Source organism: Rhamphochromis longiceps, linkage group LG13 (assembly GCF_057381845.1).
Source record: "Rhamphochromis longiceps isolate RC_006_pf linkage group LG13, R_longiceps_female_GT1.1, whole genome shotgun sequence".
Lineage (NCBI taxonomy): Eukaryota > Metazoa > Chordata > Actinopteri > Cichliformes > Cichlidae > Rhamphochromis > Rhamphochromis longiceps.
Genome location: NC_140569.1, coordinates 27340762 through 27361838, shown reverse-complemented (window position 1 = coordinate 27361838; position 21077 = coordinate 27340762). Strand labels below are relative to the sequence as shown.

Sequence of the window (21077 nt, the reverse complement as noted above, 5' to 3'; positions counted from 1 at the left end):
TAGTTACTTACGGCAAGAAGGTTGTGTTTTTGGTAGCATTTACGTGCATGGCATTCTGTGTGTACACACGATCGCTCGAACGGTTGTGAATGAATTCTGATAAAACTTTGTGGGGAAACTAGGAATCAACTAAACTAGGATTCTTACAGACTGAAGTGAAATGGACCAAAATTGATTGATTGATAATACTTTATTCATCCCGAGGGAAATTGGGTTAAGGCTGCCAGCCGTACCAGCGCCATCTTACCCTTCCGACCATACATGAATTACACAAACATCACATGGGGAAGACAGGTCAGAGAGGTATAACAATGGAAAATGCACAACATGAGGAAAGACCATACCAAATCTGTTAAGAAACACTGTAAAAAGCACTGTATAAAAATTTTAGATGTCATGTTATATTTGACCTTTGACTGCTCTTTCTAGGTCAGTAGATTGAACTGAATGTCAAAGTGATAACTATGTTTCTTAATGTAATTATTTCCATTAAGAACATAAAGGCACATAGGGAATGATGTATGGTGATCCTAAATAGCGCGTTATTTTATTATGACTGTGTTACAGTACATACATAATAACTTGAATACGTGTGCGATGTTCCTAAATAATGATTATTTGCACAAATTTCAAGAGTGTAAAAATGGTTTGGCAGGAACTAAAACAAAACAACTGATTACATGTTCACGTCTTTGGCAATGTCATGCATACAGTTTGTGCAGCTGTAAATTTAACACCAGAATATAAAGTGTGGATTCATTATGCAATGCACAGGTTTGCATACCTGACATACTTTCAGCTGAGAATCTACACTGGCACATTATTGTTATTGTTCAGAGTAAATTATCAGTGATCTAGGCAGGTGTAAACAAAACCACTTTTATGAAAAAAGTCCGACTTCCCAGCCATAGTCGAGGTTTTTTTGTTTTTGCACCTTGTAGCCGCTGTGCAGATTAACAATGTGCCATTGAGCAAACTGTCCAGATGAATATCATTTATTATTAATCACTGTGTATGTTGATATTTCATCACAGTTACGTTTCAGGCAGGCACACTTTGAGAAAAGCCTTTTTAAATATTTTAAATGCGTGTGTGCTATCTGCGATTTTTAACCAAATAGCAGGTTACACACCATTTTGCCACTTTTGATTACTCATATACGCACGGTCAATTTCACTGCAGTTGAAGAGATCTGCTGCGAATCCTGCCCTGAATTACACTTGACTACATTATTCTGAGAGGTGTTTCTAATTTGTTTTCCTCCCCATTTACATTCACGGGTGGTGCGAAATGTCAGAGACACCTGAATATAAAGCAGTTCAGTCTACACCACCACTAAGTGTGACCTCACTGCTAAAACATTAACACCTACATCTGTGTCAGCAAGAACATGGCAGTATATTATGTACACCATAACAGAAGAGTTGTATCGGATTACATTATATTCATTTTGGATGGGTGGATTAGCAAATGCTTCTTTGCTTTGAGTCAGTCTGAAGTGCAGGAATCAGCCTCACAGCTCATGCCTGATACACGGTCTGACCTCTTTTAACTGACTATAATCCCAGACCTCAGTGATTCACTTGGCTGGTACACAGTATCATCATGACAAACACAAACTGTGTCCACAGCTATGAAAATAAGCTTACAGTTTAATTCAACCCAAATTTCCCTTTAACATTCAGCAGTCTAAATCTTAAAACAGACTGGATCGAGTTGTTCTTCTGACTAATGCGTTTAAGCACGAGCCTCTTTATCTACGAATTTGCATACTTTTCATTGTAAGGTGCTTGCAGCTCCAGGTGTAAACATGTCTGAGTACTCTCCTCTGCACATTTATCTTTGTTCCTGCTGCAATTCTTTTAAAAGTAAGTCTGCATTTCTCTCACTGGGCTTAATAAATGTTCATCTCCATTATGTATCCTTTTTCGCTGTGGCTGAGTGCAGCTGTGTAACCACTCTATTCATCTTTTTAGACTTCTCTGTACATCTATGTCTGCTGTATTATGGATACAGCACTGAAAAAACTTTATTGTTAGGAAACAGACAAATGCCTTTCATGCGACTGAATTCTAAAGCTTTCTGCTTCCTCCGTAGAAATGCAGAATTCAAATGTGAAAGTCGCACTGTGCCACTGAGCGGTGCGACTTTTCTCACCACCGCATGAATACATTTGCAGCAGACTTATGTAACTGGATTTCAAAGTAAACTGTGCGTTCTAATTTTTTGCAGTTTTTCTAAAGAACTTCTTCTTCTTGCACATTTGTTTACCACATAAGTATGGATCGAGCCCACTTCAACTGTTGGGAGCGATAGTTATGTGTGGGTCATGAACTCCGGAGCACCTGGTACATATCCACTGCTGTCTCAGGGCTGACCATAATATCCACTGTCAGCGAAGCAAAGCAACACAAAGGCTCCGTCATAAATATGCCTACATGGCAGCGATGCATAGCAATTATGGCCTATAAAGTCGTTACGGGATAGAGTGTTATTTTGAGCTTTTCTAAACTCATTCATGGATTCAGATCTCTGTGTGTACTGTAAATTCACAGCTGCAGCTGCTTCGTGATAATGACAGCGTTGTCTCCCTGTCTGCCCCCGGCTACAGGGCCATGTTTATTCTCTGGGCTCTACACTTTCTGCCGCACTGAACTTTGTCATCGAGCCAGAGCTGGAGGCAGATCTGGGAGAAGAAATCCAGAGGCTGCTGGAGCAGATGCAGGAGGAGAAGCCTGAGGACCGGCCGCTCCTGCAGGTACAAAAAAACCTGCTGACTCTTTATTACTGTTAGAATGATTTATAGAAAGCTGCGTGGTTTAAACTGCATGAGACAGCTGTGAAATAATTAGAGGTCTCGCTTCAGAAGGCGTTTTGTCCTGGGATCACACTAAAATCATTATAACTTTCACACAAATGGGAAAATTGGGTGATTTGCCTTTTTGACATGTAGTGAGACAGGAAAATATGGTTAAATATGAAATGTGTCGTGTTGAACAAATAGGAAAAGAACTGAAAAGCAATATCTCTTCATGATCTAATACGATGGATAATGATTGGCCAATAGCAATGTGTAGCCTGTACCGATGCTTTCCTCACATATATCAAGCCAAACAGTACATCCCAGCAGAACACGGAATCACTATTGCTTTACAGTCAGAACAAATATATGGATACTTTGTGTGATTATTGTAGTATTAAATCATGTCTGCTTTTCAACTATTAGACAAACTGACAGTCCATATTACTCCAGTCAGTTCGTGCTCTTGAGCAGCATCAAGTGGAAATAATGTGTCACTGCAAGTTTTGCATTTCACTGTCAGCCTCTTACAAGATAAACCTCAATGAAAAAGAAAAACAGAAGTAAAATTGCTCATTCTAAGTGGAAAAAGGTGTTATATGATTGTAATATGTACTACAACTTTATGAGAACCCTCTCAGAAGTCTGCGTATAAGCATACAGAATAAGGCTCATGAAGAGCTCATGGTAACAAAATCGCAAAAAAACCCAGCAACTAGTCAATGATTATGAGCAGTCATCCCTCCAGAAACAGCTAATTGGAAGGGGTTGCCAAAACACCCAGGCAAAAGTCCAAATCTAGAGATAAACAACAGATTTCAAAAAGAAAAAAGGGAGATTAAACACTGAAAATATAGACAAAACTGCATAAACAGATAAAAAGTCCAAAAATGCTCTACAGCTCTAACATAGATTCCAATAATCCAGTGAATATCCACGCAGTGAAACACTGTGTATGTATGTGATGTATGAAAAAAATATGTAGGAGAAATACATTTATTCACAACTACTTGAAAAAGTAGCACATACACACGGTACTATGTATGTGTTGTCTGTTCATGTGTTGCAAACCTGCAAGTGTAACACTCCCACAGGACATCCTGTCTCTGGCTGAAGGACGGCTGTCCCGCACCTCCTCTGCAGCTGTATGCCGCAAACTCTCCTCAGTTGGACGACGCGTGCTCTCCATTGAATCGGTTTCAAACTTTCAAGGTTATCATGTTCATCACGTGTATTCAAACAGATCGCCGCTTAGTCTCTTCCGTGATTTCTCCTGCTGTTATTTTCTTTCTTTTGGCATCCACAGATGGGCAGGAGAGCTCCTGGGAGGCGAGATGGCAGCATTCCAAACCTAAATGTCTTCTTAAAAGACTGAGCTCAGATGACAACACCAAAGATCAGCATGACAGTTCTGTTAAAACAAATGGTCTGTCCAGGCAGCAGGTATGGAGCAAGTTTTTAAAAATGTAGCAAGCAGCTGGAGGAAGAAATATTTTAAAAACCTGTACTGCCAGCAAACAGCTTTTCCAGAATGTTATTGGTACCTATTCAGAGCCGTTTCATAATTGAAATATATGTTTTATTTCATTTTCTGACTGTGTGCTAAATGAGCTAGTGATGCAACATCATGTCAGAAAAGTTATTGGCAGATTTAAGCAACATGTTAACACATTCCTTAAAGGAATCATATACAGTATTTAACTGTGTTTGCAAAGAGTAGAATATTACTATACAACTTGCTTTACAAGATTTTATTTACATTGTTGTTAGAATTTCAAAAACAACTTCTACTATATATACCCCTATTAGATTACCAGAGTTTGTACAATCATAAAGAGCTTGAAAGTCAATATTTGGTATGATCACCTTTATTCTTCAACACAGCTTGAACTCTCTTAGGCAGCTTTCTTGGAATTTCTTTAAGTAATCTTCAGGAATATTTCTCCAGGCTTCATGAAGGACAGTCAGAGCTCTTCTTTGGATGTTGGCTGACTTTTATTCTGTTCTCTGTCACGATGATCCCACACCACTTCGAAAATGGTGGTGTGGTCCATGACAAAGCCGCCACCGTGTTTTACAAATGACATTCACTGTTGTACCTCTCTCCAGACCTCCTCTGTGCATATTGACAATGATTTGAACCAAAATAATTCATCTCTCCATAAAACCTGTTTCCACAGATTCTCAGTGCAGTTCTTGTATTATTTGGCACACCTCAGCATTTTCTCCTCGTTTCCCTTGCTTAGAATGATTTCTTGACAGTTTCTTGATCATCTGAAGGGTATCTCTCAGATCTTAGCTGGATTTGCTCCAGTTTCTGAAGGACATGACTTTTAGATAGTGTTCATCTGCTGCCATTTTTTAGCTCTGTCTTTTCTTTTTTTTCCTCCTCTTGTCCAATTACCTGAAATTTCTTTAAGGACAGACTGCAGGACAGACCTTCAGAAAGCCTGAATAACTATTGCTCAAGAAAACTTAAAAATACAAGAAAGTCTGACTGCTTGAAAGAGAAACATAAAGAAATGTAGAGTGGCTTAAGATCTTTGGGCAGTGCTGTATATTTGCACTGATGCTCATATTAAGCTTGGCAAAAGTTTCAAATCATAGGGACCTAATTTCTATCAGTAATCCCTAAAAGCTCGGGCTTCAGATGCTCCAAACTCTTTGGCCATATTTGTATCCATAGATCTGTGTGATGTCAGAGAAAATATCTTCATATGGTCACCTTAGGCACAAAACTCCAGAATACAATATAAAATTGTAAAGCATAACAATATCAAGAAAAAAAACTATGGAGTTGAAAAAGGGCAGAATTGAGATTTATGTTCTTTCCATTTCAGTTTGCTCAGCTATCTAAACTATGGTTTCTGTTTTACCATCTAGATAATTAAGTTTATTTTTTGCCTTCAAAACAGCTGAAACCAATCATAATGTTCTCGATCTGCAGCTGTGTGGGGGCTGGGATTCCACTCTCTGGGCTGAGGACATGGAGGGCAGTGAAAGAGACAGCTTGATCTTGACAGATGAGATGGATTGCCGTTCTCACAACAGCTCCCCAGTGAGGAGGAGAGCGCAGCAGAGGCTGAACAGAGTGAGGGGGGCCCTTAACCGCTCCTGTTCTGTCCCGGACTCCAACAACCCCCCCTGCTTCTCCCCTCCAAGTCACGGAGACATCAGTATACCGGTTTCAGACCTCACTGAGATAGGAGCAGACGAGCACTTGAGCTGCAAGTCTGTGTGGAGTAACAGACTTCAGAGATTCAGCCGGGGAAAGTCCTGTGAGACGTACCCACACTGTAACAGTGAGGACTGCTGGGAAATGTCCAGAGAAACTGAGGATGCTGCCGAGACTGAACACACCAATATTCAAGAGTGCCACGAAAGTCAGTGTGAGGAGTGCGCCCAGGACTTCATACAGGACTTTGTGCAGGAAGTACAGGATTCCTCGTCCTGTACTTCCCTGAACATGGAACAGGACTCTTCTGAAGACCAGACTTCACTAAACCACAGTCTATACATTCCTAATAACTACATGACCAAAAGCATGCTGTTCCTGAATGAAGAATCTCAGGATGAGGTTAGCCATTGCCAGACAGCCTTTAAATTTATGGCTCTATGCTCACATCACATATTTGCTTGCAGAAAAACAACAGAGGTCTCAGGTGAAGGCTGAAGTGGGCTCAACTTTTTTGTATCCTCTCAAAAAAGCTTTGAGTTGGCAGTTTTAGAGGAATAAGAAGGGAAGAGCTGGGTTCATTTCATAGTCTTTAACTGCATTGTATGACCTATGTCAGTACAGGATCTTTGCTCATGTTAAGATGGCTGAAAAGCTTTGGTGAAAAATGCTTGAGTGGACGATGATGATAATTTAAGATTGTTGAGCTTTCACCATGCAGCTAGCCAAGGAGGAGATTGCTAAGATTATTAGGGAATAAAAAAAGTCCAGAGTACTTCGCACCTTCTAAAAAAAAAAAAGGTGGAGAGAGATACAGTATTGTAAAACTGTTACCTGATTTCAGATTTTTGCAAATAATTAATCCTCTTTGAAACAGCTTAGTCAGATGAAAAGCTCACCCACACATTTTTCACACCCGCAAAACCATAAAATTAGAGTCAAGTGACAGAGTAATCACATAGGTACTCAGCAGCAATAGAAGCATTAAAAAATAGATTGGAATTGCTCCAGTTAGAGTTAATTAGGCCTTCTGAGGGAGCATCTGAAACTCTTTAATCTGTAACACATTCCCTTTTTAAGATTGGTTTGTTCTTGTTTTCTTTCCAGTGGATCTCTCTAAGAGAGTTGCTTGCTCGTTGTGGACGGAGGCTGACAGTTAATGAGCTGTGGGCTCTGTGTTACACCTGCCTAACCTCACTGCAGAGCTACATTGACTTTCCAGGTGATTTTACCCACTGTGTTCACAAAACCAGGAAGAAACTATCCCTGCAACAGCAGTTTTCTCTTCATTTTAGAGCTAGCGCTTACAATAGACTGGTAGAAAGTTCCAAAGCGGAGAGAAAAAAACTGACTAGAAATATTATGCAAATTACGTTGCATGGTTCTAGCTCACAATTCTTCTGTGCAGCTGATTTCTCTCTTTTCTGTTAGCCTATTTATGCCTGGACACGGCGCATGTGGGCTGCAAGGGAGAAGTGCTTTTTTTGAAACCTAAAAACATAGGTAGGTACTTCTTAGTCATCTGCTGTTGTGTTTTTCATGTTTTTTGGGGAGGGATTTGCAATCTCTAGTTGTATACTCTCAAAATACTCACTGAAAATGCACTCTTATCCAACGTGTATGAGTATATGTTGACTTTAGGAACTAACTGTAAGTGTCCTTTGCAGGATCTAGAGATGAATTTTATCTTGCTCCTGAATATCAAGAGCATGGAATTGTAACAGAGAAGGTCGGTCTGTCAGAACTGCTTTCATTAATTTTTAAAGCGAAATTTTAAATAATTTATTTCAAATTAACCCCCACCCGCTTCTTTTTGTTCTCGTCTGTCTTTGCTCAGGTTTGCGTGTATGGGGTTGCTGCCATTCTCTGGGCCACAGCCAAGTTCAGTTTATCACCTAATCAAAAACTGGCGATGCCTCGGAAATTAAAGAGACTGCTCCTGGAGATGGCTAAGAGGACGCCTATCGAGCGACCTACCATCGACATGGCTAAAAAAGTATCATAACCCATTATTATTATTATTATTATTATTATTATTATTATTATTATTATTATTATTATTATTTAAAAAACATGAATTGTCACCTTAATCTAACACTATGAGTTGCTAGTTTTTCTCTAATGAAAGTCTTTATGTGGTTGTCAAAGCAAATTATCTGTGGGGCTCTATGCCTGACACTGCCAGACAAGAAAACCCTTTATCACTAGCTGGCTGTTACTCTGTTTTCTTCTTTGAACACATACAAAGGCATCACAGTCTTTTACCACATTAGCTTCAAATGAACTATCACAGTGCTTTTTGAATTCCTGGAATTTCTGACAAGAATGTCTCCAGCTAGTGATATTTTTGTCATCAGAAAGTTATTGTAAAAATACAACATGACAATTTGATTTCAGTATTTGTGCTTTTTTTTGTTTTTGTTACAAATGAAAATTGGGTTGTAAAACTTACATTTAGAACAAACACGCTGGCATGTTAAACAGAAGCCCGGAGTTATCTTACAAAGGTAGGTGCTTATATTTATAGAATAGAATTAATGACTTTTTTTAAGCATTTAAAATGCAGTACAGAATTCCCAGTGCCATTTTAGAGGCCACGGGGAGTCTTTACTGTTGTTAGTTTAAGAGCACTACTGAAGATTTCAGAACAATACTACAGACTTTTTGATTTTTGATAGCAAAGAGCCACAGCAGCAGCCTGATTCCATTGATATCATGGTTTCCTCGTGACCTTTGCTGTTGCACAAATTATTTTTTTCCGTATTTCTGGCCTCTGTGGTCTCTAGAAGACTTGGAGGTTTTTGTAAAGCTTAGGACATCGAATATTTCCACTTATGAGCAAATAAAAAATGTCAGACTATGCAACTGTGGCTTCAGTACTAATTAGCATATGTTAACATGCTAAACAGGTTTTTCGGGTTTTGAGTTTTATGGTCAGATATAAAGTCATGGTAAAAAAAAAAAAACAATGTATCCCATCTTTAAATTCTAATGTTTTATTTATCAGGACATAATAAAAAAAAGATCTGATCCTTACCAGGACTTAAAGTTAGTAAAATACAACAGATAAATTGCAGAAGCAGTATGTAAAAAACTACCAAACCAAATGATTTAATAGCTTGTAGAACTAACTTTATCAGAACCTGGAGTCTTTGTTTCATAAAAGACTTTATGTGTCATGGCTAGACGGTCCTCACTGATCGTCTTGCCAATTTGTTGTGGTGTTTGTGTGTACTGTGTCGTGTTCTCCTCTCCATCCTGTGCATGTGTTTTTCTGCTGGAACATGTACTTCCGGAAGCCGTGGCACGGAACGGCAGTTGACCGGAGGGGAGTGTCCTGAGCTAGAATCATCGCACCTGTGCAGAATTACCTTGCCAGCGCAGACCTATTTAACGGGGCGGTTGAGTCACAACCAACGCTGGAACGTTGAACTAAACCGGGGTTCAGGGATTGGAGGAGGAGCCGGCACCAGGAGTTGTTGTGGATTATTACTGCACTGTCACCGTGAGGAGAGGTCGCCGTATCACTGCACTGCCCTTTTTGGATTATAGACTCGAACTGTTAACTCACCTTTTCACTGTAAATAAATCCACTGTCATTCTGCAAGGAGTCTCGCACCTGAGTCCTTTAATCCAATTCTCCATGACATTATGACACTCTCATGTCATTGTGGAGGAATTTTGGCCCACTTGTCTTTCTGCTTTATTTTATAGAGGGGTTGATTTTATTGAGGTTTGAAGCCATTCATTCACCACAGCATTTCAATCAGGTTGAGGTCTCAACTTTGACTGCACCATTGCAACACCTTGTTATTTTCCTTTACGGCTATTCTGTTCTAGATTTTCCTGGCATCATTGTCCTGTTGCTTGACCTAATTTCAGCAAAAACTTTCAGCCGTGCTGCCATGTTCTATCTATAGTGAAAGGCTGGTTGCATTAAGAGATCTGATATTTGATTGGACAATCAAGTGTCAGTAATGAAAATAAAAAAACAAAAAAGGGTCAAGCAGTTCAGCCCTGCTTTCCTCCAGGGCATTTTGCTATCACACATTACAATGATTCAGACCAGCAAACTGACAGAACCTCTGCTTTTACAGAAGTGGTCATACTTATTTATAATCAGTTTAATAAATGCAGTTGATTTGCAACACCCATTTGATACTGTATGCCCCCATGCATTCAGTACTATCCATCCATCCTTTCATCTTCTTCTGCTTATCCGTGGCCGGGTAGCAAGGGCAGCAGCCTAAGCAGAGAAGCCCAGACCTCCCTCGCCTCAGCCACCTCCTACAGCTTGTCCGGGGAAACACCAAGGCGTTCCCAGGGAGATATAATCTGTCCAACGTGTCCTGGGTTTGCCCCGGGTCCTCCACCCGGTGGGACATCCCATGAAGACCTCACCCAGGAGCCGCCCAGGAAGCATCCTTGTCAGATGCCCAAGCCACCTCAACTGGCTCCTTTCCTGTTTAGATGTCCTGCCAACAAGTTTTTTCAAAAAGGTCTCAAAGACTTTAGAGTCAGACCTGTTACAGATTGTCAACTTTTCTTTATTATCAGGTGTGTTTCCAGAATCACTAAAAACTGCTGTAATCAAACCTATACTGAAAAAGGACAATCTTGACAAGACACAAATGAACAACTACAGGCCGATCTCAAATCTCCCGTTTTTAAGTAATATCATTGAAAAAGCAGTTTCTCAACAGCTCAGTTACTTCTTAAAACAGAATAATTGCTACGATGCCTTCCAGTCAGGTTTTAGACAGAACCACAGCACTGAAACCGCTCTGACCAAAGTGTTTAATGACATATGTCTGAATACAGACAGTGGAAAAATGTCAGTCCTAGTTTTACTGGATCTCAGTGCAGCATTTGATACAGTTGACCACAACATATTACTCAAACGACTGGAGAACTGGACAGGTCTTTCAGGAACTGTACTAAACTGGTTCAAAACATACGTAGAAAACAGGAAATACTTTGTATCAATAGGTAACTTCACATCTGAGCAGACAAGTATCACATGTGGAGTTCCCCAAGGTTCCATCTTGGGACCCCTTCTGTTTAACATCTACATGCTCCCACTGGCACAGATTATAAACAACAACAAAATAAACTATCACAGCTATGCAGATGACACACAAATATATATCACAATGTCACCAGGAGACCGAGGCCCTGTACAGGCTCTTGGTAAATGCATTGAGGAAATCAATGACTGGTTGTGCCACAATTTTCTCCAGCTAAACAAAAACAAAACTGAGGTAATAGTCTTTGGCGCCAAAGAAAAACGATTACAGGTCACCAGAGAACTTCAATCTATACATCTAAAAACCACAAACCAGGCGAGAAATTTGGGTGTAGTGATGGATGCAGACCTAAACTTAGAAAAACACATTAAGACAATAACAAAGTCAGCTTACTATCACCTCAAGAATATATCAAGGATAAAAGATCTGATGTCTCAACAGGACCTGGAAAAACTAGTCCATGCATTCATCTTTAGTAGGCTTGATTACTGTAACAGCATCTTTACAGGTCTACCTAAAAAATCAGTCAGACAACTACAGCTCATTCAGAACTCTGCTGCTCGAGTCCTCACTAAGACCAAAAAAGTGGACCACATCAGTCCAGCTCTGAGGTCCTTACACTGGCTGCCTGTCCGTCAGAGGATAGACTTTAAAGTTCTGATGCTGGCCTATAAAGCTCTGAATGGTTTAGGACCAAAATACATCAATGACCTCCTGACCCAGTATGAACCATCCAGATCCCTCAGGTCATCTGGATCCGGTCTTTTATCAGTTCCCAGAGTCAGAACCAGACACGGAGAAGCTGCATTCAGCTTTTATGCTCCTTATATCTGGAACAAACTCCCAGAAAGCCTCAGATCAGCTGAAACACTCAGTTTATTTAAATCCAGGTTGAAGACTCACCTGTTCTCAGCTGCATTTGAATAAAGCACCAAATCCACACTTTAAGCTTAAATGTCAAAACTTACATTTAACTACTGATTTTATCTACTGTTCTGATTTTATCTGTTTTGATTTTATATACTGTTGTTTGTTTGTTTGTTTGTTTGTTTGTTTGTTTGTTTGTTTGTTTGTTAATTAGTTAGTTTATTTGCTTGTTTTATTCAATTTTAAATCATGCTTTTTATTTGTTCTTGTTTCTAATGTCTCTGTAAAGCACTTTGAATCATCTTGTTGTTGAATTGTGCTATACAAATAAACTTGCCTTGCCTTGCCTTGCCTTGCCTCTACTCTGAGCCTCTCCCAGATGGGAGAAGTCAGCCACCCTTCAGAGGAAGCTCATTTCCACTGCTTGTATCCGTGATCTCGTTCTTTCGGTCACTACCCACAGCTCATGATCATAGGTGAGGGTAGGGATGTGGATCGACCAGTAAATTGAGAGCTTTGCTTTTACACTCAGCTCTCTTTTTAGTACTAATGACATGTTAATGTAAAATGCTAAAAGAATTAGTCAAGCACCAAATACAAAGCAAATACAAGCAAAAATGTATCTACAATTTATCATACATTTATTTCTAACTTATGTTAGAATACTAAACTATGAAGTGAACATGGTAAACATTGCTTGCTAAAAATGTACATGATGAATTTAAGTGCTGGCGTTAATCAATGTGGAATGTCCCTTCCAAATAAATATAAAGATATGCTAACATGAGCATCAAAGCCATATATGGTGCAATAATTATTTAGGGTTTCACACTAAAAAAGAATCCCTGCCCATTTTTTAATACTTTTATTCAGCATAGACTTTCTATTCTATCACTGATTTGTGTATTCTAATGACACCTTTTTTAAATAATTTATTATAAAATGGACTTTGCATTACACTTTCTTGTTTGCAAAGTTTTCTATAAATAAAGCCCATTTTGATTTTGTTTATCACTGTGCAGATATCACAACTTCAAAGAGAAGCATCATTGCTTAGAGTAATCTCTTTTTTCCCTTGTCATTATGTCAACAAAGAACTCTGTGACAAATGCCATAATTTACTGTTACTGTTACCCTGTCAATCCTTTTTAAAGGGTTGCTGCGTGGTTTTTTTTTGTTTTGTTTTTAACCCTTGAGCTATTTCAGGAGAGAATTAGTTCTGACATTATCCATATCTGTGTATGAAGTGCCTTGTATTGCTATCACACTTACTCTCATGTGGATCTGTTCCAGAGCTGTTGTGACTACTTATCACGCCAGGGGACAAATGCTGAGACTGTCTGGAACAACCTCATCAGCAGAGTTCACCCGGTAAACCTTTTTTCATCCATCCATCCATCCTCATCCGCTTTATCCGGGGCCGGGTCGCGGGGGCAGCAGCCTAAGCAAAGAGGCCCAGACCTCCCTCTCCCCAGCCACCTCCTCCAGCTTATCCGGGGGAATACCAAGGCGTTCCCAGCCGAGAGATATAATCTCTCGGCTGGCCCGGATGGCCGGGAGGGGCTCACCCTATCTCTAAGGGAGAGGCCAGCCACCCTTCGGAGGAAGCTCATTTCTGCCGCTTGTATCCGCGATCTGGTTCTTTCGGTCACTACCCACAGCTCGTGGCCATAGGTGAGGGTAGGGACGTAGATCGACCGGTAAATTGAGAGCTTCGCTTTTACACTCAGCTCCCTCTTCACCACGACGGACCGGTGCAGCGTCTGCATTACTGCAGCTGCAGCCCCAATCCGTCTGTCGATCTCCGGCTCCCTTCTCCCATCACTCGCGAACAAGACCCCGAGATACTTGAACTCCTCCACTTGGGGCAGGAACTCATCCCCGACACACCACCCTTTTCCGGCTGAGAACCATGGCCTCAGATTTGGAGGTGCTGATCCTCATTCCCGCTGCTTCACACTCGGCTGCGAACCGTTCCAGTGCGAGCTGGAGGCCCTCACCCGATGAAGCCAACAGAACCACATCATCCGCAAAAATCAGAGATGAGATTCTGAGGCCACCAAAGCGAAAGCCCTCCGCCACTTGGCTGCGCCTAGAAATCCTGTCCATAAACATTATGAACAGAACCGGAGACAAAGGGCAGCCCTGGCGGAGCCCATCACCCACTGGGAACGAGTCCGACTTATTGCCGGCAATGCGAACCAAGCTCTTGCAACGGTTGTATAGGGATCGAATGGCCCGTAGCAATGGGCCAGACACCCCATACTCCCGCAACACCTCCCACAGGACACCCCGAGGAACACGGTTGAATGCCTTCTCCAAGTCCACAAAACACATGTAGACTGGTTGGGCAAACTCCCATGCACCCTCAAGTATCCTGGAGAGGATAAAGAGCTGGTCCAGTGTTCCGCGACCAGGACGAAAACCGCATTGTTCCTCCTGTATCCGAGGTTCGACTAGCGGACGAACTCTCCTTTCCAGCACCCTGGCATAGACTTTCCCAGGGAGGCTGAGGAGTGTGATCCCCCTGTAGTTGGAACACACCCTCCGGTTCCCCTTCTTAAAGATGGGGACCACCACCCCGGTCTGCCAGTCCACAGGTACTGCCCCTGATCTCCACGCAACATTGCTGAGGCGTGTCAACCAGGACAGCCCTACAACGTCCAGAGCCTTCAGGAACTCGGGGCGGACCTCATCAACACCAGGGGCTCTGCCACCAAGGAGTTGTTTAACTGCCTCAGTGACCTCGCCCCCGGAAATTGGCGGGTCATTCCCCTCATCCCCAGACTCTGCTTCCTCCTCGGAAGACGTGTCAGTGGGATTAAGGAGGTCCTCGAAGTATTCCTTCCACCGCCTGACAATTTTCTCAGTCGACGTCAGCAGCGCTCCGCCAGCACTATACACAGTGCAGGTAGAGCACCGCTTTCCCCTCCTGAGACGCCTGACGGTTTGCCAGAATCTCTTCGAGGCAGTCCGAAAGTCTTTTTCCATGGCCTCTCCGAACTCCTCCCACACCCGAGTTTTTGCTTCAGCCACTGCCCGAGCCGCATTCCGCTTGGCCTGTCGATACCTGTCGGCTGCCTCCGGAGTCCCACAGGCTAACCAAGCCCGATAGGACTCCTTCTTCAGCCTGGTGGCTCCCTTCACCTCTGGTGTCCACCATTTGGTTCGGGGATTACCACCGCGGCAGGCACCAACCACCTTGCGGCCGCAGCTCAATGCAGCAGCTTCGGCAATGGAGACGCTGAACATGGTCCATTCGGACTCAATGTCCCCAGTCTCCCTCGGAATGCTGTTGAAGCTCTGCCGGAGGTGTGCGTTGAAGATCTCGCGGACTGGGGCCTCTGCTAGACGTTCCCAGCACACCCTCACTACGCGTTTAGGTGCACCAGGTTTGTCCAGCGTCCTCCCCCGCCACCTGATCCAACTCACCACCAGGTGGTGATCAGTTGACAGCTCAGCCCCTCTCTTTACCCGAGTGTCCAGAACATAAGGTCGCAGGTCTGCTGATACGATTACAAAATCGATCATCGACCTACGGCCTAGAGCGTCCTGGTGCCACGTGCACTTATGGACACTCTTATGTTCGAACAGGGTGTTCGTTATGGCCAAACTGTGATTAGCACAGAAGTCCAATAACAAAGCACCGCTCGGGTTCAGATCAGGGAGGCCGTTCCTCCCAATCACACCCCTCCAGGTCTCGCTGTCGTTACCCACGTGAGCATTGAAGTCTCCCAGCAGGACAACAGAGTCTCCAGGTGGAGCACCCTCCAGCACCCCCCCCCCCCATGGACTAAGGCCCGGCCACCAGACGCTCGCCCTCGGGCACCCTCCCCGGGCCTGGCTCCAGGGCCCCGGTAACCCTATCCCGGGCAGGGTAAACTGTTCCCTCGGTGTCCTTTTCATAAGGGTCTTCTGAATCGCTCTTTGTCTGGTCCCTCACCCAGGGCCAATTTGCCATGGGAGACCCTACCAGGGGGCAAAAGCCCCCAGACAACATAGCCCCTGGGATCCCTGGGACACACAAACCCCTCCACCACGATAAGGTAGCGATTCAAGGAGGAGCTTTTTTCACCACAGATATATTAATGCTGTTGTACCTGTGTATTAGTAAAGTGTCAGTGTCAGCTTCTTGTGCTCAGTGTCGGTTGTGTTTTGTGTCACTGAATAGTCAGTTCTAGTTGTCATGAACATATTGTATTTTCTTTTCAGCCAACCTTAAAATTCTCAGATGCAGAAGATTTGACGACCACTGAAACATGCCAAAATTCATGTGAAGAGTCTGCTGAAAACAACAGTGGTAGGGCAGCTTTACTTAAGTAGGGATGACCCTCGTGCAATACATTTTACTTTAACATGTACAATATTTTACATATCCTAAATGTATGAAATATTAGGAAGCCCCCTCTGAAACAAACTAATAAAAATGTATTTGGTCTCATTAATTTGAATCAGAATTAAAGCTGATGGTATTTTGTACATTGCACGAGACAATATCACTGATATTGTAAATGGCACTGTGGTAACTGTGTGTAGGCTTTGTCCCCATGGCCACTGAGAGCCGACTGGCTCCTGTGCCTGGCCCTGTTCCCCACAGCTATCCAGTCAATCAGGAACTCCAGCTCCCAGAGGCCTTCACTTCCACCGCCACACACTTCACCCCCATCATCCTGACGAGTGAAGGAGGTTTAGAGGGGGGGGACCAGCATTTTTCAAATGACACTGAAGGGTAGGAATACAAAAGTGATATTACGGCTTTACATTATATTAAACAACAATGATCAATCTATTTGTAAAACAAAGGTTTCAGAACCATTTTTGTAAATACACTAATGTGCTTTTTTTTCTGAGCGTTAGATGGGAGGCTGGTTAGCCTAGCTTAGCACAAAGGCTAAAATCAGAAGAAAAACAGCTAGGGTGGTTCTCTTTAAAGATAAAGGCCTAAAATTGGGCCGTACTAGCAAACACTTTTTAAAGCAATCAAATCATTTTGATAGTATAAACCAAAATGTCAAAACCACAAGCTGTAATTTCACGTTGACCTTCTTATTACGTATAGTTACTTGTTGTCATTGTCATGGTCATAAGAATGTTTGTAAATGATCTGGCAATGAAAATAAAAGTCACTTGTTGATCACTTGACACACCAGCTCTGGTTTTGGGAGCTTGGATCACATAAAAGCAGAAAAATTTCTGAGGCACTCTGTTGATTAGAAATATAAAAATATTGCAGCTATGTAAATGGTTGAATTTACAGTTTTGTCGTCTTTCAATTGTTTTGTTTTTTTTGGGGTTTTTTTAAGATGGGGACCTGGTCTGTGACCACTTGCAGGCCGTTGCCATCTGTAAAGCAATATTGTTGCAATATAAGATGGTGACAAGACAGCAATAGCATGCAGTCAGTCAACACATTGCTCTATGTATTAAACAAACATATACATTTTCTGTTGGTATTAGTGTCTTACAGGCACATATATAAAAATATATCAACAAATGGTAACATTTCACTTCTCTAAATCTTGGTAAGCCAGTGAATGAAAATATTTTCCATGAATGCTGAGACAGTTTGGTAAAGTATATAGCTATGATCCATCAAAAAGTAAACAAAAAAAAACCATTTACAATAAATGTTATGCACCTAATACCTATGAGAAATGATTTGATTGACTGTCTATTTTACAGGACTATGGATGGATTCACCAAAGGCAGGGATCAAATTGTGAAAAGCAGCCTCGATTTCACTCCACCCTCTGAGTACCAACTTCCTCCACAAACTGAACCCAATCTCCGTACTCAGGAGAAAACTACATCTTTTACAACTTCTAGCAGCAAGATGCTGGTCGACTCCCCTTCTGCTCTCCCTGATATATCTTATCTCGAAGTCTCTGTTTCTCTGCCATTATCCACTAACCTCAATGGTTGTGGTATTTTCAATAATTACCTCTTTCGGCAGAACCCCACAACAGGGCATCTTTCTCTAGTGCCTGTGCAGGTCAAGGCTCCCGAGTCTGTCCTCGGGTTGGATATAAATCTCTCCTTGGTCCCTCAGCCTTTGCAGGGGCTAATCACAGAGAGCACTGATGGTTCGTTTATTGACTGTCTTAATGTGCCTGTTAGGCCTGGACCACAGGAGTATGAACCACCATCATCACATTTTAGTGGAAGCTCAGTCATTTCCGACTCCTGCATGGAGCACAGTGTGCTTGGAGCATACAAGGTCCAAACAAATCCAAGAACACAAGGTGAGAACCAGTCTGCTCGAACATCCAGCTCCCCAGATGTCCACCCTGCCTTAAAGGAGGTGATCGATCTGTTGAAGGGGGAGTTTTCCCTTGATGGATATTTGGACAATGGGCATGAGGACATTGCCATGGGTATGTATCTACAGATAGTTATATTTATATCTGTGGGTAGGCATTGGATTTCATAAGAATTTAAAGGATTCCGATTCCATAATTGATATTACTTTTTGGTTTGATTCCTTATCGATTCATGTTGAGTTCTCATTGGCTCCGCTTTGAGAGTCACGACCATATCTAAGTAGTATTAGTATTTTTGCATCTTAGAGGTATTTCTCCTATTTGCTGCGATCAGTGTTGGGGTCATTATTCCAAAAAAGTAGCCTAACGTTTTGAACATATTACACAGAACACTTTTCTTAAAAGTAACACACTACGTTACTTAATTACTCCCAAGGGAAAGTCGTTATACTACTCGTTACATTACTTTTACGTTTCTTTCTTCGGTTTGTTGCCTGTTGAAGTTCAGGGTCTGGTTATGACTGAGTATTAGGGCCACATTAAGAAAAAAAATATTGTTAATCGTTTTGAGAATAGAACTTAGAACTTAGAACTTTTTTATTGTCAATGTACATTTTCTTGCACACTGAAATTTGGAAGCAATACCACAATGCCCATTGTCCAAAATATCCATCACCAGTGTGTGAATGTGTGCGTGAATGGGTGGATGACTGGATATGTAAAGCGCTTTGGGGTCCTTAGGGACTAGTAAAGCGCTATATAAATACAGGCCATTTACAGGCCATTTACAAAGGTGTGAAAGTAAAGAAAACAATATACAAGAAAGAAGAAGAACAGACAATATAAGAACACCATGTCGAAATTTCGCAATTAAAGTCAAAAAGAGAAAAAGAGAAAAAAAAAAGTCAAAATGTGGAGATTGCCATTGTTGTTTCACGACAAACTGCCACCTTTGCTATACCCTTTAGAAAATGCCTTGTGTAGATGAGTTAGTGAAACAAATCTATCAGCCGTCTTGTGATATAACATACATCCTCTTTATTTATACGTGCATTATGCTGCTAATGCAACTTCAGTTCAGCTCTTTGCAAGCCCCTGTATAGACAGCATGCTAATGCTAAGCAATAAAAATAAAAGTAATGTCTAGATCCACGCTGCAGACTGTTTGTAGCTCAAGTGCAAGTGGAAATGATAAGCGGGATTGATACGCAAGCAGACAAACAATTCCAATGAATTGGACTACTGTGATCAATTTCTCTACAGAACCCAGGTCTGGAGACTCATCCTTATCCGTGGATAGTATAGTCAATCCAAAACAGATTGCAAAAGTAAGGATTATACAGCAGGGAGAAACATTGAAGTAGCTAATTTCCTTTTATCAATCTTTTTAGACTAATAAATGGAAAAATATAATAGTACACGGTCTGGCTTCTCCACCGTATGTGCAAACTTTGTAAGATTAATGCAATCATAATCATAACATTAGCAGTTGAATTATATCAATAAATAATAGAAGAATATATACAGTGCTTTATTAACAGCTAATTAACAGTCAAACAACACCCAGCTTAATTTGACAGGGTAAAATCCATTCTTTGGTAGTCCACTCATAATAACATAAAAACCTCAACTGATTTAAATTTGGTAGATCTCTTCTTCAGAGTTTTCTCTTTGTGCACACTGGGACTTTTCCCAGCATTGCTATTACTTCTTCACTCTATGGAAGTCCCCTTCTGATCACTTTGAGTAAGTCAAACTATAACCCAGAGACCAAATGCAAGTTTGTTCCATGCCAACACAGCACTCCAGTCCCAAAGGGTGCTTCATCGAGTCAGGAATGCGACCGGAAGCATGCATGTTCTGTTTTGCTTTTGCATTTTGTGATCACACAGTGTACAATGTTCCTACATTTACTTGGCAAACATGTAACACTGTTGCTTCCTTTACTTGCCTATATTCTGGGAATACTAGATACACTATTTGGACAGAAGTATTGGGCCACATCTTTGAATTCAGGGGCTTTTTGCCACAGTTATGTAAAAATCAAGCATGTAGCCATGCAGTCGGCCTATACGTACATCTATGAAAGAATTAGTCATTCTGAGGAGTACACTGAATTCTGCTGTTATAGGATGCCACTATTACAATTATTATTGCAAAGTGGAATGGCAAGTCAACCAGAAAGCACCACATAAAGTTACAGAGTGGGGGGGTCGCCAATTGCTGAGGGGAATAGTGCATAAAAACGCTACGCTAACTCAATAACTGTAGAGTTCTAGACCTCCTCTGGCATTACCATCAACACAAAAGCTGTGTGCCAGGAACTTCATGACATAGATTTCTATGGCTGCAGTTCCTGTAGTTGTAATGTGGAGGTGGCCCACTACTTTTGCCCATATAGGGTAGACTTCAGTGTTATAAGGAATAGATGCCCCAAAGTCTAAGATTGTAATGTTCTATTAATGCCAGTTTGCATTTTTATTGCACTGATTTTCTTTTTCAGACATATTCATTTGAAAATCTGCTTTTCATTTTCCGAGGGGAGTTCATCTTCTCTTTGAGGGACCTCCAATACCAGGCGTTTGCCAGCATCGTGAAGGAGAGATTCACTGATCTCTACTGGGAAGATGACTTACTGGGTGTATTGCATTGCTTGGTAAACTGCAGCACTTCCACACTGTAAGCATTTTTTTCCTCATATCGTTTATCTTTTTAAACAGTGGTTTTGGTTCGGGTTTTTTTTTTTTTGTTTGCTTGTTTTTTCTTGTAAAGACAGTGCCTGTTGTTTAAGCTAATGAAGTGAGGCATAAATAAACTAATATTAACTCCTTATATAAAGGCTTTTAAATGCTCTAATAACAACACAGTATTATTAATTGATGTTGCTTAGAAATAAAACAGTCACCTTGAGATCATTTGACTAGTGTAATATGAATAAACATGGTTTC

General features: G+C 41.5%; 1 protein-coding gene across 2 annotated transcripts in view; it reads left to right on the top strand.

Moving 5' to 3' along the window:
* The window catches only part of kndc1 (kinase non-catalytic C-lobe domain containing 1), a 52053-nt gene that overhangs the window by 13220 nt on the left and 17756 nt on the right, over positions 1-21077 (top strand). The window contains exons 4-16 of one of the 2 annotated variants that reach the window (XM_085428834.1): positions 2612-2758; positions 3895-4012; positions 4107-4243; positions 5748-6377; positions 7083-7197; positions 7407-7478; positions 7643-7704; positions 7813-7971; positions 13163-13240; positions 16082-16169; positions 16406-16598; positions 17552-18111; positions 20670-20808. In XM_085428834.1, the coding sequence (XP_085284960.1) occupies positions 2612-2758; positions 3895-4012; positions 4107-4243; positions 5748-6377; positions 7083-7197; positions 7407-7478; positions 7643-7704; positions 7813-7971; positions 13163-13240; positions 16082-16169; positions 16406-16598; positions 17552-18111; positions 20670-20808 (2498 nt within the window). Of the gene's footprint in view, positions 1-2611; positions 2759-3894; positions 4013-4106; positions 4244-5747; positions 6378-7082; positions 7198-7406; positions 7479-7642; positions 7705-7812; positions 7972-13162; positions 13241-16081; positions 16170-16405; positions 16599-17551; positions 18244-20669; positions 20809-21077 lie in introns of both variants that reach the window. The other variant, XM_085428833.1, reaches the window with a different exon arrangement.